The 16,684-nt window shown below is 42.2% G+C and overlaps 1 protein-coding gene across 1 annotated transcript in view; it reads left to right on the top strand.

Annotated features, from left to right (window-relative positions):
• The first annotated feature begins 687 nt into the window (after window positions 1-687).
• The window catches only part of RORC (RAR related orphan receptor C), a 48,289-nt gene continuing 32,292 nt past the window's right edge, over window positions 688-16,684 (top strand). Inside the window, exon 1 of the mRNA XM_033924945.1 lies at window positions 688-790. Within this exon, the coding sequence (XP_033780836.1) occupies window positions 784-790 (7 nt within the window). The 5' untranslated portion in view covers window positions 688-783. The remainder of the gene's footprint in view (window positions 791-16,684) is intronic.

Genomic DNA, 16,684 nt, shown 5'->3' with positions numbered 1-16,684 from the left:
AAAACCTGATTTAAGTGAAACTTGTAGTAATAATGTGAGAGAATGTTTTGTAATCCGCCTATATCCTGTATAAGGTATGGCAGAAGTACTGAATTATATTCAGTTTGTTCTTTAATGGATCAGGTTCTAATAGAAGTCTTTCCTTTATGCTGATGGAAATTCTTGTGGGTTGGGTTAGAATTTTCCTGTGACTGTGCTATTGGTGCATTTGACTGAGTCAGGTCTGCCCCGAGCACCTGTTTGGCTCCCTGATAGGTCAGTCAGCAGAGGTGGGTGTCTCAGAACAGCCAGTGCACTTCAGACTTAGACTGGGGGCAGGAGCAGAGCTGGGACTGGAACTCTGCAGGTGGCAGTGTAGAGAGTGAGAGCCAGCAAGGGACAAGGACAGGTCTGGGAGTGGAACTCTGCAGGTGGCAGTGTAGAGAGTGGGAGCCAGCAGGGGACAAGGACAGGACTGGGACTGGCACTCTGCAGGTGATAGTGTAGCAAGTGAGAGCCAGCAGGGGACTCACCAGGGAGGAGATAAAAGTGCAGGACTGGGGCTCAGTCAGGGACCAGTCTAAGAACTGTACCCAGCAAATGTAGTAGCAATACTAAGACTGATATGCAGGGAATGGGCAGGGCTGGGAATTAAACTCAAGGAGGGCCAGAGACATAAGAGTTAGGGTTTGATACCTAATTGGGGAAGAGATAGAGGGGCTGGGAGTGGGCACCAGCAACGAGTTCTCACACTGACACCCTGCTTCTCTGTGCCAGTGAAGTAAACCTTGTGTGGGCTCTGCAATGAGAGGTAGGTAGGAGATGTCTCTTGTGATGTGACTCTGCAACTTTGTTCATGACTGTGCTCTGCATTCTCCAAAACTGAGAAGAAGGAAGCACAGACACCGTGAGCTTTAGTACACTGTATGTGCATGGAATGAGAATATGTACGGTGCACAGTTTTGCGTGCAGAAGCAGAGGCAAAAGTATCTGTAGTATAACAGTGTTTGGAAATTCTTAGTGCATACACCACATGTGTATATGCATAGCATAAGCAATGTAGATTATGTACTGCATATCAATATGCATATACCATACCTGTGTGTGGAGTGGACCGTATTTACACATTCAACATGTGTGTTGGATGTGTGACATTTGTTGATAGTGTATGCAGAATGTGTACTTCCAGTGTGTGTTTATGTAGAATGTATGTGGAAGGTGCATATGGGGGGGGCGGGAGGTTTGTGCATGTACAGTGTGTGCATGTATTATGTGAAATGTATATGGAAGGTATCATCTACTGTAATTCGCTGATTGTACAGCTCTTCTTCTTTGTGAACCGCCTAGAAGTCGCAAGATTATGGCGATATAGAAAAATAAAGTTGTTATTATTATTATTATATAGTGTTATGTGGAGTATATATAGACAATATGTACACACTCAGTATGTGTGTTTAGAATACATACAGGCTGGGAAGTTATGTGTCATGTTTACTGATAGAGTGTGTACATTGTGTGTGAGGAGTGTGTATGGAAGGTGCTTATATACACTACGTGTTTGTCTATGTGTGTGAAGAGTATGTATAGGCCAGAGAGTTATGTGTCATGTTTGTTGAAGTTGTGTATGGAAGGTGCACATACAGTATACATGTATGCCTAGAATGTGTGTATATACAGAGCACGTGCAAAATAAGCATGTTTATACATGTAGAAAGATCTGATCCTTCATGAGGAAACTTTGGCATTTCAGAAAGGGGGGTCAAAAACTGTGTTTGAGCGCTTCTTTGGTGCAAGCGCTGTGAAAGTTGGAGGTTACGAAGTTCTTCGTGCATTTTAGAACGGGGGTCAAAATCGTAGCTGAGCACTATTTTGGCGCAAGCTATGTGACGGTTTGAGGATGTGCTGTTCTTTTTTTTTGATGCTGTTTTTTATTGTGATGTATTTGTATCTTTTGTGTGATTTTGTATGTGATTATTGTTCTCCGCTTAGATTTGTGGATAGGCGGGTTATAAATAATTTTAAATAAATAAGCTGCTCACAGTTGTGAAAAGGAAAAGCCGCTACTTCTCACTCCACAGACTTTGCATGGTTTCATACTGAATGTTCCTGGTTACTTTCACTTTGAGTAAAATTATATATCGAGCAGCAGATTTCTAAAATCCCCTTTCCAGGGATAAAGCAGTTTTAGTTACGGAAATGGTCCAAACCTAAAAGGTGATGATGGTGATGGTTGAATAAGTGAGGTGTATGATGCCGGGCCTTGGGAATTTGGATAGAAAGCATGGACCATTTTGGTCTTATTTGTCATTGTTCACTATGTGACTATAAATGGCTTTGAAAATTCCCCCCCTGCCCCCCCTGGGCACACTTCCCATGAGTATATGTGTACTTATACTGTGAGAGCCTTCCACTGCAATTAGTGGGAGTGTATGGTGCAGTGGTTAGAGCTACAGCCTCAGCACCCTGAGGTTGTGGGTTTGAATCCTGCACTGCTCCTTGTGACCCTGGGCAAGTCACTTCATCCCCATTGCCCCAGGGATAGAGTGGGAGCCCACTGAGACAGTTAGGGAAAAATGATTGAATACCTGAATAATTTCTAATCTGCATAGAATTGTAGGATATATGGAATATAAATTATTTTCTTTTTTTATATATATATTTCTTTATTCATTTTTAAAATATGGAAACAGATGTACAATAAATCAAATCATAATATACATTTTCACTTGAAATTCTACAGACATCTTATACTATAAATTACCTCCCATCCCTCCCGTCCAAATATACTTGTAATTGCTTATCACATTTTACATAAAACCCACCCACCATATATATACTAACTGGGAATAAATACAGTTATTTATTATAGTAATTTATTAATGGTCCCCACACATCTTTAAATTTCTTAAAATAACCTTTTCTAACCGCCAATGTTTTTTCCATTTCATACACATGACACACCGAATTCCACCAAAAACAGTAGTTTAACCCTCTATAGTCTTTCCAATTGTATGTTATTTGTTGGATGGCAACTCCTGGTAAAATCATTAATAGCTTATTATTATTCGAGATTTGACTTTTGGCCCTCATAGATATCCCAAACAAAACTGTATCGTATGACAGGGCCACATGATTCTCTAACATACAATTTATTTGACCCCAGATCAATTTCCAAAAATTATTAATAAAAGGACAATAAAATAATAAATGATCTAGAGTTCCAGCCTCAAGATGACAATGCCAACATCTATTAGACTTAGAGCAATCCAATTTTTGTAAACGAACAGGGGTCCAGAGTGCTCTATGCAACAGGAAAAACCATGTTTGCCTCATAGACGCAGACATTGTACATCTTATCCTCCATATAAATTATTTTCTAAAAAAAATGACTTATGCATATGTATGAGGCTGCTTTTCCATATTTAATATGGATACATTGATGGTCTCTTTGAATGAGGTTCATAGCAAACAGCAGCTCTGATCTAGATGCATGAAACTCTGCTCTTCTTCATGTGTTCTCTGATCTGACTCTCAGGGGTACGTATGGGTGCCCCTCTACTGTGTTCCTTCTGCCACGTTGAGATATGGTGTTTGCAAGAGGGGGAACCTGATATAGATAAGGTGCAGTGATGTTTAAATGAGGTGATGGACTGTTTTAAGAAAAAGGCTTTGATAAAGTGTTTAAGAATAGGTCCAAAGGGATGGTGTGGACCTTATCTTGGGGGAAGCCACTGCTTGCCCTGGATCGGTAGCATGGAATATTGCTATTCCTTGGGTTTTGGCCAGGTACTAGTGACCTGGATTGGCTTGATGGACGATTGGTCTGACCCAGTTAGGCTATTCTTATGTTCTTAAATGGATGGGATACAGGGGAAAAGGGAGGAGTACAGTATGTGAAGAGCTCAGGAATGGAGCCTCAGATTCAATCCTCTGAGACCAGATCTGAAGAAGAAGGGTTACCTTTAAAAGCTAATTTAAAAAAAACGCATGAAGGTAATCTAATAAAAATGGTATCACCTTATTTCATTTATGTTTTGTTTTATTTCTTTATATTACCTTTAAAAAAAGTAGACTAACACGGCTACCACACCATTTTATTCATAGGCTGGTGAAGAAAGCTTAGGGGTGAATTGCAACAGATTTGAGGCCTTCAACCTTCTCTAGATATTCATGTTCTTGAAGACAGTTATGATTTCACTAGTGGCATCCTCTTTGGATTATTACAGAACTTGGTTGGCGGGACAACCAAAGGATGTATCTTGACCGAAATGCAGTAGCTAGGACTGATAATGGGGAAATCTCATAGACAAAAGGTTTCCCCATTGTCAAGTTTATTAGGTTTTTATATACCGCCTATCTAAGTGGTTTTACAATCAGGTATCTGTCCCGGTGGGGCTCACAAGCTATCTAACGAACCTGGGGCTATGGAGGACTGAGTGGCTTATCCAGGGTCACAAGGAGCAGCGCAGGATTTGAACCCACAACCCCAGGGGGCTGAGGCTGTAGCTTCAACCACTGCACCACACACTCCTCCATTGTTAGAGGAAATGCTGCCCATTTTAAGTAGCAGCCGAATAACAGAGCTGACAGTGACTTTTTGGTCGGTCGGAGAAGAGCCTAAATATTTGACAGTATAATTGGGATTTCTTATCAAATTTCCTCTTTCTGGTTTCATTCAGGGCTCATCCCTTTTCAGTAATACTAGAAGCAGGGCACTGTAAAATCAGCAAAGAGAGCAGAGTGGTTTCATTATTGGCCCCTTCTGGTAAAATGAATTAGGTAAAGAGATTCATTTGGAACTGGATGTTAAAAAATTCTTCAAACTATTGGAAACCTAGTTCCCAGTTTCGGGGAGGGAGATGTCATTATGTAGGTAAAAAGGTAGCCGGGAATCTTACAGAGGGTGCACTGTTTGCATGATTAATTTTCTAAATTTCTGTGAATAAACAATATATGAATTTTTTAAACATTGACTCATGGTTAGCATGCGCTATCTGCCCATTTTTATTGGGGTAATGGCACCAGCTAGGATAGCAGACTTGGGGGTGGGTCAGTAGAGTGGGCTATGGCCCTTATCTGCCGTCATCTTCTATGTTTCTATGTATTTGTAAATAACCTTACTGGTGAGGACACGTTTCTATCTAGTCAGTTTGGTTTGCAGATTTATAACTTGATCATTGAGTGCAGCCTAGGGTGTTTCTTCTGTCCTTACTATAAGATTGTTTTAGTAGACCAGTTTGCAGGAACTTTTCAGCTCCTGTAATCTGAAACTCTTGAAAAACTGTGTGTGTTCTTGGAAATAAATCCAGGAAAAGATCCATTTCTAAGGTGATGCGTGTTGCAATATATTTGTGGGTTCAAATGCACGAAAGCCTCATTATGCAGCTGAAAGAGCAGCCTTCACTCCCTAGTGTGTTCCGATTACACAGGTTTCTGCAACACACAGATTGTATATGCAGAAATGGACCGTCAGAACCTGGGTCTGATTACAGAAAAGCACTGCTACTTGTAATCAAATGTCTCTTCTGAAAGGAGGCATTCTCCCTGTAAGTTAACCAGTCTGCCTTTGCATTCTCTGAGGAAGCCTGAGATACACAAAGACTAATGGAGAACACATCTCCTTGGGTATGTCCCATATAGAGAGCCTTTTGTGACTCCTTACAGTAGAGCAAATTCATCCACTCAAAAGAGGACAGATTTGGGCAATTAACCTCCATAAAAACTCATGGAAGCTCTGACTTACTATACAACTGGCTGATTTATCTTGAGAAACGTTAATATTTTACACAACTCACTATCGGGATTTCATGACTACTTGTAGTACACAAACAGTGTTGTGTGCCCTGCTTGTAGAGGTTAGGCTGCTGCTGGGAGTGTGTGGTGCAGTGGTTAGAGCTATAGACTTAACACCCTGAGGTTGTGGGTTCAAATCCTGCACTGCTCCTTGTAATCATGGACAAGTCACTTAATCCCCATTGCTCCAGATACATTAGATCGAGTGGGAGCCCGCCAGGACAGTTAGCGGAAAATGCTTGAGTACTTGAATAGTTTGTAATTCACCTAGAATCGTGGAATATAAATTATGAAAGAGAAAAGATGGGTGCTAGGAAAATAAATTTAAAAAAAGTTGGACCTCTCCAGTATGTTTGATTTGGTTGATAACAATATATTTTGATCAGTGGATACTCTGAGATGGTTTAAAGGTTTTCTTCACCATTTCATGGCAATTCTTTAACTTTTATAGTTAAAGGGGAAACACATCACAGATCAACAAAAAAACCCCAAAACAACCAACTCCACTAATATAGACGTTAATATGTACTATAACATGTCCAAGGAAAACTTTTCCACTCCTCTAAATATACTAGTCCAAAAATATTCCATAATTTCATCCACCAAAATGTGCACTTATCTTTAAAGAAGACCCATAGTCCTAAATTTTTTGGACCAATATACTGAACATCTAGAGGAATGGAAAAGTATTACTTGGACTTTTATAGTACATATTAACGTCTGTATTAGTGGAGTGTTCGTTGATCTGTGTGATGTGTTTTGGTTTCTTTTCACAGTGACTTTGGGCAATACCGAAGTCTTTTCTCTACTTTTTGTGAAGATCTTCGTTCTTTGGCTTTTCTTTGTCTTGTTTTCTTTATATGGGATGGTATAGCAGGTAGGTTTTTGTATTGAATTTTGTCCATTTTGCTTTTTTTGATTTGTTAAATGTTTGCTTAACATGAGATCTTATCTGGTCAGAGTGAAATTAACTTATTCAGATAAATGGTCTGAAAGTTGTGGCGTCCCATAGGAGGCCCTGTATTTGCACAAAATTAGAAAAGCTTTTCATGTATGCTGATGGTGACATTGCTATGCTTTCCCCAATATCCATTGATACAGAGATTAAATCTAGAAGAGAGATGTGTATTTCTTTGATCAGTAGCTGCCTAAATGACATAATTAGTCATCCAAAATTAAACAGGGATAAAACTAAGCTCCTTCTTGTGGAAGATAAGGACAAGAAAGATTTGTAGAATTATTTAATTATAGATAATGTAACATACAAATTATATTATTCAAAAAGGCGTCGGATGAATTTGTGGTATGTCTAGTTAGAAAATGAATGGTATAGAGAGCAAAACTTAAATGGTTGCCTGAGTGTTTGATGTTTCGATTGGTGCTTCGATGGCGACTCTGGCTGTGAAAAACTAAGGCTGGTACTGGGCCGACTTGTACGGACTGTGTCCTGCATATGGCAATTTGGTTTAGGATGGGCTGAAGAGGGCTTCATTGGAAACTCTAGTAATTTGGAATGTGAGGGCAAGTTGATTCTGTTTAGATCAGGATTATCCTACTATTGTTTTTACTTAAGTATCGATGTGCTTTTTTGTACGCTCCCAGAACTGGATTTTCTGATTTCATCGAAAAATATTTCCTTAAATTACTCCTCAGCCTATTCATCTCTTAACTTCATCCTACGCCCTCTCATTATGGAGCTTCCTTTCAAATGAAAGAGACTCACCTCATGTGCATTTATGCCACCTATCTTATCTCCCCTCTTCCATCTTTCCTCCAAAGTATATATATTGAGATCTTTAAGTCTGTACCCATACACCTTATGACATAGACCAACGACCATTTTAGTAGCCTTCTTCTAGACTGATTCCATCCTATTTATATCTTTTGAAGGTGTGACCTCCAGAATTGTACACAATATTCTAAATGAAGTCTCACCAGAGTCTTATACAGCGGCATCAATACCTCCTTTTTCCTACTGGCCATACCTCTTTCTATACACCCAAGCAGCCTTCTAGCTTTCGCTATCACCTTTTCAATCTGTCTGGCCACTTTAAAATCTTTATATAGCATCTGCCTTGAACATAGCAGCATAGGCAGAATATAAGAAACGGGACAGAAAAATACAGAATCTGGTGAAAGTAAGGAGGTGAGGCCTGCCCCATCTATGCCCAGTTTCATTTCTGGTGCAACACCATAGACCCCCCCCCCCCTGTTATCTCTGGCTTTCCTCTCCCCTTCTTGACACTAGGGATGTTCTGTGTTTATCCCAGGCTTTCCTGAATCCTGTCACTGCTTCTGCCTCCTCTGGAAGGCTTCTCCACGCATGCCCCAAGTTGCACCTCAATGGCTTTTAACCTCTCATGAACAGATTTCTCATTACAAGTGTGTGGGGTGGGGAGGTACCACCCATTCCTGAGCTTTTGTCCTGTTTGAGAAGGGCGCACTGAGTTTGGGCAAGAGATACAGTTGCAAAAACCTAGAGAGATTTTGGGTGGTGGTTAGGTAACCCCCCCCTCCTATCTGGAAGGGGGGATTCCTAATTCTCTCGATTTCAGATGAGGAATTGAGATACCTCAATAAAGATATACAGAAAAAATGAGGCTGTTTTATCAGAAAATGTAAGATAGGTGTATGATATATGAGCTGAACACTTACGCACTTATTTTTAAAATCAATTGGTGATAAATATCAAAGCAAGTTTGTAATGACTTCAGTTGTGCTTAACCACTTCTTGTAACCGATATTTAAGCACTAAGACTGAGGTCTTTTGCCTCCTGTTAAGATTGCATTACCACTTTATTATTGAACAACATAAGAATTTAAAAAAAGATTGTAGTTCTTTGAATTTAATTTAAAGATCAGAGTGCTGAAAGAGAGCTTTAAAACCAGTCCAGGAACATAAGACTTTATCAGATTCCTAGTGCCATCCCCAGGGCTGAGGGGCAACCATCTATCCTCCTTCCCTAAGCCAGATCAGCCACAGAGTCAGCACCCAGGATTATCTCAAAACATTACCAAGAGTCAAAGTCACAAGCTCCTATAAAAATTCAAAAGTATACTAAGCTCTGCTTCCTGGTGTCACTCCAGATCCAGATGTGCCCTTGAGTCACAGTGGACTCCTGGCAACCATGACACAGAAGTGGTTTGCCACTGCCTTCTCCCAAGGCATGCAGGGTTATGTGACTTGCTCAAAAGCCACAGTTGCTGTTGTGGGATTTGAACTTGGGCCTTTCCGGTTCTCAGCCTTCTTCTGTTCCACCCATTAGACCACTCCTCTGTTCTGTTGAGTCACTGCTCCCGACACGTGAGCGCGTTTGAGGAGGCGATGGGACCACATCGTGTGAGATTTATAACACCTCTTAATTCTGCTGTGGAACATCCCTCCCCCGAACACGCAGTTACACGTCTAAACATGCGGCGTTTCCGCAGCATTTGTGCTTCCATGCAAACGTAGCTGTTGAGCTGTCGCTTTCCATTCCCTCACCAGCACGCCATCCTTGCCCACACCATTTTCTTCACTTTTCTACAGAAAATCTTTTTTTTCCCGTTCTCAGTTGTTGCTTGATGATGTGAAGCAGAAAAGGGGGTTTGTCCTACAGATGATACCATTATACACTTCCCCCTCCCTATTTGCGGTTCCGATTATCCGCAATTATTTTTTTAGGTGGAACCCCCCCCCCCTGCGTTTCGGACCTTCCCTGCCTCCCTCCAGCTATCCCCCCGGCATCCTGGCCTTATCTGGTGGTCTAGCGGGCTTTCGGGGCAGGAGAAATATTCCTATGCTCCTGCCCCATGCAGATCGCCAATAGGAAATGGCTGCCGTGAGCTCCCATCGTAGTCTCTCGAGACTACGGGAGCTAACAGCAGCCATTTCCTATTGGCAATCTGTACGGGGCAGGAGCATAGGAAGATCGCTCCTGCCCCGAAAGACCGCTAAACCACCAGGTAAGGCCGGCACAGGCTGCCCAGCCCAGAGAGGAACGATCTTCACTCTGCCCGGCCCGACACCGAAGCAGGGAAAGAGGAGACCGAAGCACCCACACTGGCCTCTGCAAATACGCACGGAAGGAGGTGATATGAGGCAGAGACCACCAGGTAAGGTCTGGGGTGGGTCATAGCCGGCACAAAGTTATTTGCAATTTTTCACACTTCGCAGTCCAATTCTGCCCCTAACCCCACAAATACCGAGGGGGAAGTGTATAGTAACATGAACTGTGGCCTCGGGATCAAATGCTGTTCAGCCTGAAGATTACTGAGTGACCTGCAGAAGCCAAGGGCCAGGTAGAGGTGAACAAACTTGTGCACTCGTTATATTGTGGCTGCACAGAAAATTACCTCTCTACTGGTTTTCCTTAATTTATTTTTAGTTATGATTTTAATGCAGATAGCTAGTCAGACATATTCATATATATGAATTAGGTACAGTATAGGAAGATAGAAATGGGTTAATTACATTTGAGAACATGCTGTATTTGTCTTGGGAGAGTTAGAATTTTTAAAGGCTCTGATACCATCAGATTACAGGCAGTACATCAGAAGCCCTGTCAGATAACACCAAAATTTCCTTGCTTAGTCTAAGAGGCAAGGAGTGGGCAAGCTGTGCTAACAGTGGGAGAGAGGAGCCAAGTCAACACCAGCACCTGAACTATGGAGGGGTGGGGGGGGGCACTGCCCCCATGCGAACCAAATACTATAATAGTTCTTCAAGTGAGCACTGAGGGAGATACAGAATCCACTCACACAATTATCTATCTAAAATCAGATGTATCTGTGTGTGTGTATGTTCCAGCATAACTCTGAAACGCATGGAAAGATTTCAACCAAACTTGGTATACATATCACTTACTATCTGGGAACAAACACTGTGGGGGTGGGAAGGGGGGGGGGATGACTAAAAATGATCGAAAACAACAGATATTAGTGTCTAATCCATAGTTTTCGGACTCCCTAAGATGAATACTGACACTCCCAATGACGTTTGTCCAAGTTCAGCCTCATACAGAGAGCCATTCTTGCTGCTAAAAATGAAGATGTCCATGAAATAAACAATCAGATACTTCCCGTTTTACCAGGCGTAATCACTGAATACAAGTCTATCAATACCGGAAGATTGGGATAAATAAATATCCGGGCAACACCAGGTGATCAACTAGTATCACTATAAATAATAATTTAGTAATTTGGAAGTCCTCAGTGTGAGTTGCATAAGTCAGAAAAATGAGCAGCGTTCATTACTTATTTCGCGCAAGAGCACAAGTTTTTCATTTTTGTTCTCTTAGAAGGTTGTGGAGTGTTGTAGCACTTTTGAGATTGGTCTCTACTCATTCCATTATTATTTACATGTTTATATTATTATTTGATCGGGTTTACACTCTACACTATTATAATTATGCACTCAGGAAGATCCTGTGATGATGTGCTGGATTGAGCCTTGTGCTCTTTCACGAGATAAGTATTGAACACTGCGCGTTTTTCTGACTTATGCAACTCATACTGAGGACTTCCAAATCACTAAATTATTATTTATAGTGATATAATTGTGTGAGTGGATTCTGTAGCTCCCTCAGTGCTCACTTGAAGAACTATTATAGTGTTTGATTTTGAGGTGTTCCTCCTCTGGGTTTTTCGTTTTGATTGATCTACCCATGCGACCCAAGGCACGCCTGTAGAAGTGTATTCCTGCGAAGAGATGAGAGGATGTGATAAGGACTTTTAAATATCAGTGAAAAGTATTTTCTTAAACAGGGCATTACATGAGGAGGTTCTCATAAGGTCCACCCAGGATCAACCCTCAGAAAATATTTCTTAATGGTTGCAAACTTATGAAGCTTGACCTGGTGACACTGCAAGCCATGAAGCTAACCTTGGTTATTTTTTTCCTCGTAGTCTCTTTTGGCCCCTTTTACAGTGGATCACTGTTGATAACATATGTAACTGTCGGTAGTCTCTAATGGACCTGTGGTTTAAGAAGGGGGTGTGAGGGTTTCACTGATCAGCTTAAGGGATGTAGAAACCAACAAAGATTAAGAACATAAGACTAGCTTTATTGGGTCAGACCAATGGTCCATCAAACCCAATAGCCCGCTCTCAAGGTGGCCAATCCAGGTCACTAGTACCTGAGCAAAATCCAAGGAGTAGCAACATTCCATGCTACCGATCCTGGGCAAGCAGTGGCTGCCCCCATGTCTTTCTCAATAACAGACTCTCTTCAACCTGTCAGAATGTTTATCTTTTCCTTTATCTCTATCTTTCTCTTATTTATTACTCTCAAGGTGCTTTAGTTAGATTGTGAGCCTTCGGGACAGTAAGGGAATTTCTAAGTACCTAATTAACTTATAATTTTAATGCACACTAATGTATATTTTCTGTGAACCGCTTAGAACCTAACGGATTAGCGGTATATAAGAAATAAATTACATTACATTACATTACATTACTATGGACTTTTCCTCCAGGAAATTGTCCAAAGCTTTCTTAAAACTAGCTACGCTATCCGCTCTTACCACAATCTCTGGCAACGCGTTCCAGAGCTTAACTATTCTCTGAGCCATGTTCTAGAAAATCTTGTTTAAATTTGACAAATGCTGAAGGTGGAATAGGAAGAGGAATCGGGGCTCAGTCAGATTTGGGTTACATTGACAAATTTTTGTTTTATGTTTACATTTTAATAAAATTTGAAATACCAGCCGGCCTTCTTGGATTAAGTATGTTTACAATAAAAAAAAAATCAATGTTGTGTATTGTGAACTGCTGAGAAAGTTCTGTTTACTAGTATCAAAATGTCTCAGAATTGAGTGTTTCGCTGCATTTTGCATTGTTGGAGCCTTATAGCGGATTGCTTTTCATTTAGCTCCTTATAGCAGGTTCACTGAAGTAAAACGGATCTATCAAATCTGACTGCTTGAGTAATTGATGTTTCTGCCCACATTTCAGTTCAGTGGCTGTGTGGCTCATTATTTGGGTTTGGCGATTTTTATCACTTCTCATGAGTCTTCCCCAGTCTGTCTCCAGCCAGTGCTGAGAAGTGGGTAAATTGCCCCTGCAAAGAACGAGAATGGGGTGGGGAGGGTTGGAGAATTTTAGCCACTGTGGATATGTATCCCAACCTTGCGTTGAGGTGGAATAAGGCAGAGCCTGGATCCTGGAGTCACGAGGCTCAGAGATGCTGACACAGATCTGCCCATTGACAGCTGTTTCAGTCTTGTATATGAGTTTGTGATTCATAAAAGGACGGAAAGAGAAGTTTCTAGTTTAACAAACCTGCTTTTCTTCTATGTGGTGAGATACTTGCTGATAATTGTGGGGTTTGAGGGTTTCCTCTTGCTGTGTACACAGCCGAGCCTGCTCCCTGCTTTTGGTTCCTTAAGATTAGCTCTCACTAGCCTCTGGGACCCCTGTGTTCCTGATGAATCACACAAAGGATTGGCTACTTGGGAAGGATTCTTACTTCTTCCTCCTCCTCCACGTGTCCTGAGACTGACTTTCATTGGCTCCTCATTATCAGCCCTCATTAGCCCCCTTGTTTTAGGATCTTTGGGTTTGGCTGTTGCTAGCTCTTCTCCAGACTCTGAGTCCAACTTTCATTAGCCTCTTTTGCTCTGAGCTCCCTGGGTCTGGTTCTCATTAATCTCCATTGCTCTGATCTTCCTAGGTCTGGCTCTCACTAGTCTCTGCTCTGGACTCCCTGGGTCTAGCTCTGACTAGCCTTACTACTCTGGAGCATTTCCTGGTCTAGAGTCCTGAGGGGCTACGCGCTGGCATTGCTTTCGTTTTGCAATTTTTTCTGTTTTTATTTACTGCACAGGTCCTGGACCTGTTGGGCCGCCGCGTGAGCGGACTACTGGGCACGATGGGCCTCAGGTCTGACCCAGCGGAGGCATTGCTTATGTTCTTATGTTACTTTTGTGCCACCAGCCTCCAGGGCCTCTCTCTCTCCTTCCAACCTCCTCTCCTGCTATTTCTGTCTCTCCCTTCCCATCCAGCACTACCCTACTCCATGCTCTTTTCTCCAGCACTCTCTTCTTTCCATATTTCTCCAGCCCTCTTTATTTATTATTCCATTTTTAGTCTGTCCTCCCAAAGGAGCTCAAAAAGGGTTACAAATCAGGTACTCAAGCATTTTCCCTATCTGTTTTGGCAGGCTCACTGTCTATCTAATGTACCTGGGGCAGTGGAAGATTAAGTGACTTGCCCAGGGTCACAAGGAACAGCACAGGGTTTGAACTCTCAACCTGAGGGTGCTAAGGCTGTAGCTCTAACCACAATGCCACACTCTAGTTCTCCCACCTACCTCTTTCCTGGGCCCAATTGCTGTAATTGAATCTTTGGGCAGCTGGCAGCAGCAGTGACTTAAGCCTGTTGCCGCCGGCCTGCCTCAAAAGCTGCCTCTCTGCAAGTCCTAACTACGCAGGAACAAGAAGTCGCTGTAGAGATGAGGTTATGTAGCAGGCTGCTGCTTGCCCAAAGATTCAAGTACAGTGGCCGGGCCTGGGGAGGAGGTACATGGGGGAGTCGGGAGAACCGGCTAAACCCGGAGAGACTCTTCCCCCATTTTTTAAAAAAACTGTCCGGGCACTCGGACAGTCCTCTAAAAAGAGGACATGTCTGGGTTTTCCCGGATGTCTGGAAACTCTAGCTTCAGGGCTGGCTCAACCTATGCGCCAGGTAAGGCACTGGCCAGGGTGCCGGTGCTAAAGGCCACCAAAATCACAGTTCGGACTACCTTCAATCTCCTAAAGCAATGTTTCTTAACTCAGTCCTGGAGTACCTCCTTGCCAGTCAGGTTTTCAGGATATCTACAATGAATATGTATAAACTTGATTTGCATACACTGCCTCCATTATATGCAAATTTATTTCATGCAAATTTATTTCATGCATATTCATTGTAGATATCCTGAAAACCTGATTGTCAAGGGGGTACTCCAGGCCCGAGCTGAGAAACACTGACCTAGAGGGATGGATGCTGGACTGAGATTTTGGCTTTCTTCATCACCCAGTGTTCACCTGGACAATGAGAGAGAGAGAGGCAGGCAGGGAGGGATAGTGAAGGGAGATACCAGATTGTGGTTTCAAGTTTTCTTTATTTTTGATATACCGTTTATCAGACAGGTTTCTAAACGATTTACAATAAAATGAGATTTATAATAAAATGTCAAAAATAAAAGAAATATCATATCTAAAGCTAAAAGTACAGGAGCATTTACGCACTGACGTACATGAGACGAGAGGAAAATAGGAGAAAGGAAGTTTGTAAATACATCGAGATAAAAAATAAAGAGAGGTAAGTGGAGAAGGGAAATACATTAGGGTAGAGCTCGCTTCAAAAGAAGCGTTTTGATTTTCCAAAGTACTCCAGAGAGTGAAAGTGAATTGTAAAAGGGAGCTGGGATTAAAGAGTATAGATGTCTTTAAAAAGAAAAGTCTCGAGTTTGGTTTTAAATTTTTCTAAAGAGTTTTGTAGTCAGAGGTCTGATGGAAGGGCGTTTCACAGAGGGAGCAGTGACTGTGAAAATGGATTTGCGAGTGGTGTCATAGAAAAGTTCCCGTATCGAAGGAACGGTGAGTTTATTTTGGTTGCTGGATTTGAGAGCCCTACAGGATGCATATGGTGGTGGGGAGTTGGAGGACGCCAATGGTGCATGTGGTGATGGGGAGTCGGAGGACACCAATATAAAAGTTGGCTTAGGGCACCACAGTCACCTAGGGAGCTTGTGCAGGACTGTGTATCGCCAATCTCAGAGCTTTCCTGAATGGGACACTGAATAGCTGAAGCTCCGCCCCCCTAAAGTGGGACAGAAAAGCTCTGCATACAGAAGACTGGAAGGGGCACTTGGTGGCACAGAGGGAACGGGATTTATTTTCTTCCGAGTCCTGGAGTTTCATCGTATGAATTTAAAAAAAACAGCTGAAATTTATCCTCTTGCTTTGCAGCTTCATAGTGATGATGAGCGACAGCTTCAGTGTGCTCTGGAAGATGAAACAGATTATGGTTTTAGGACGAGTTCAAATGGGTATACTCTCTCATCTTTTACCTTGCACAAACTGTACAAACACCCGTGGCATTAAGAGGAGAAGTTCTGCGTTTCATGTGCTGAATTGATATGAAGCTGATATGTGGAGAAGCCAACTTTCAGAGTTAGTGATGGCTCATGTGAAAGAGAGTTGTGGTCCCTCTTTGATTTACAGAATCTAATTTTCTGCAGCAGGCTTGAGAAATGCATGATTCACAAACTGACTCTGTTACCTACATCTGCCTTGCGACCCTCCTTGGAAGGTGTGTCTCCCCTTTGCTTCCTCTGGCACCCACCACCTCCACCTCACTCAGTTAAGTCACTTAAGTCCAGGAAGTCCACCTCACTCAGTTAAGTCGCTTAAGTCCAGGAAGAGATGATATACAGCCTACTTCCATCTCCTCCTTCCTCCATCCCAAAATGGAGAGTCTCTAGGGGAGAACGTGGAGGTCTCTTTGAATCACTGGCGTCTGACTCTGATTCATGTGGTGAAGGTGTGACTGCTTCACTGCTACAGGCCTTGTGCTGTCTTCAGGAAAAGAGAAGGTGTTAACCAGAAAAGAAGTGATTTGGTTTTATTGAGTCCACTGTACGAGAGCGGATTTTTTTTAAAGAGTGCTGTTTTCATCTCCGCATGAGTTACAGCCTGCCGTCTGAAATGAGCCCAGGATATATAACTCTCCCATGTACATTACTGCAAAATTCCCAAACTTACTTCGTAAGGGCTGTCACCCAGTCTGCTTTTCAGGAGTCCTATACAAATCGATAAAGTGTGTGGCCCTGACAGACTGTACATTTTGACTTGCAGCTGTCTTCTTCATTCTTTACAAATACGGGACATTTCAGAAGAAGCTGATGTTATGTTAATAGGTTTTCTATTCCACCTTTATCTATTCAGTT

Source organism: Geotrypetes seraphini, chromosome 16 (assembly GCF_902459505.1).
Source record: "Geotrypetes seraphini chromosome 16, aGeoSer1.1, whole genome shotgun sequence".
Lineage (NCBI taxonomy): Eukaryota > Metazoa > Chordata > Amphibia > Gymnophiona > Dermophiidae > Geotrypetes > Geotrypetes seraphini.
The sequence above is the reverse complement of the archived record's forward strand: the minus strand, read 5'-3'. Positions and strand labels throughout refer to the sequence as shown.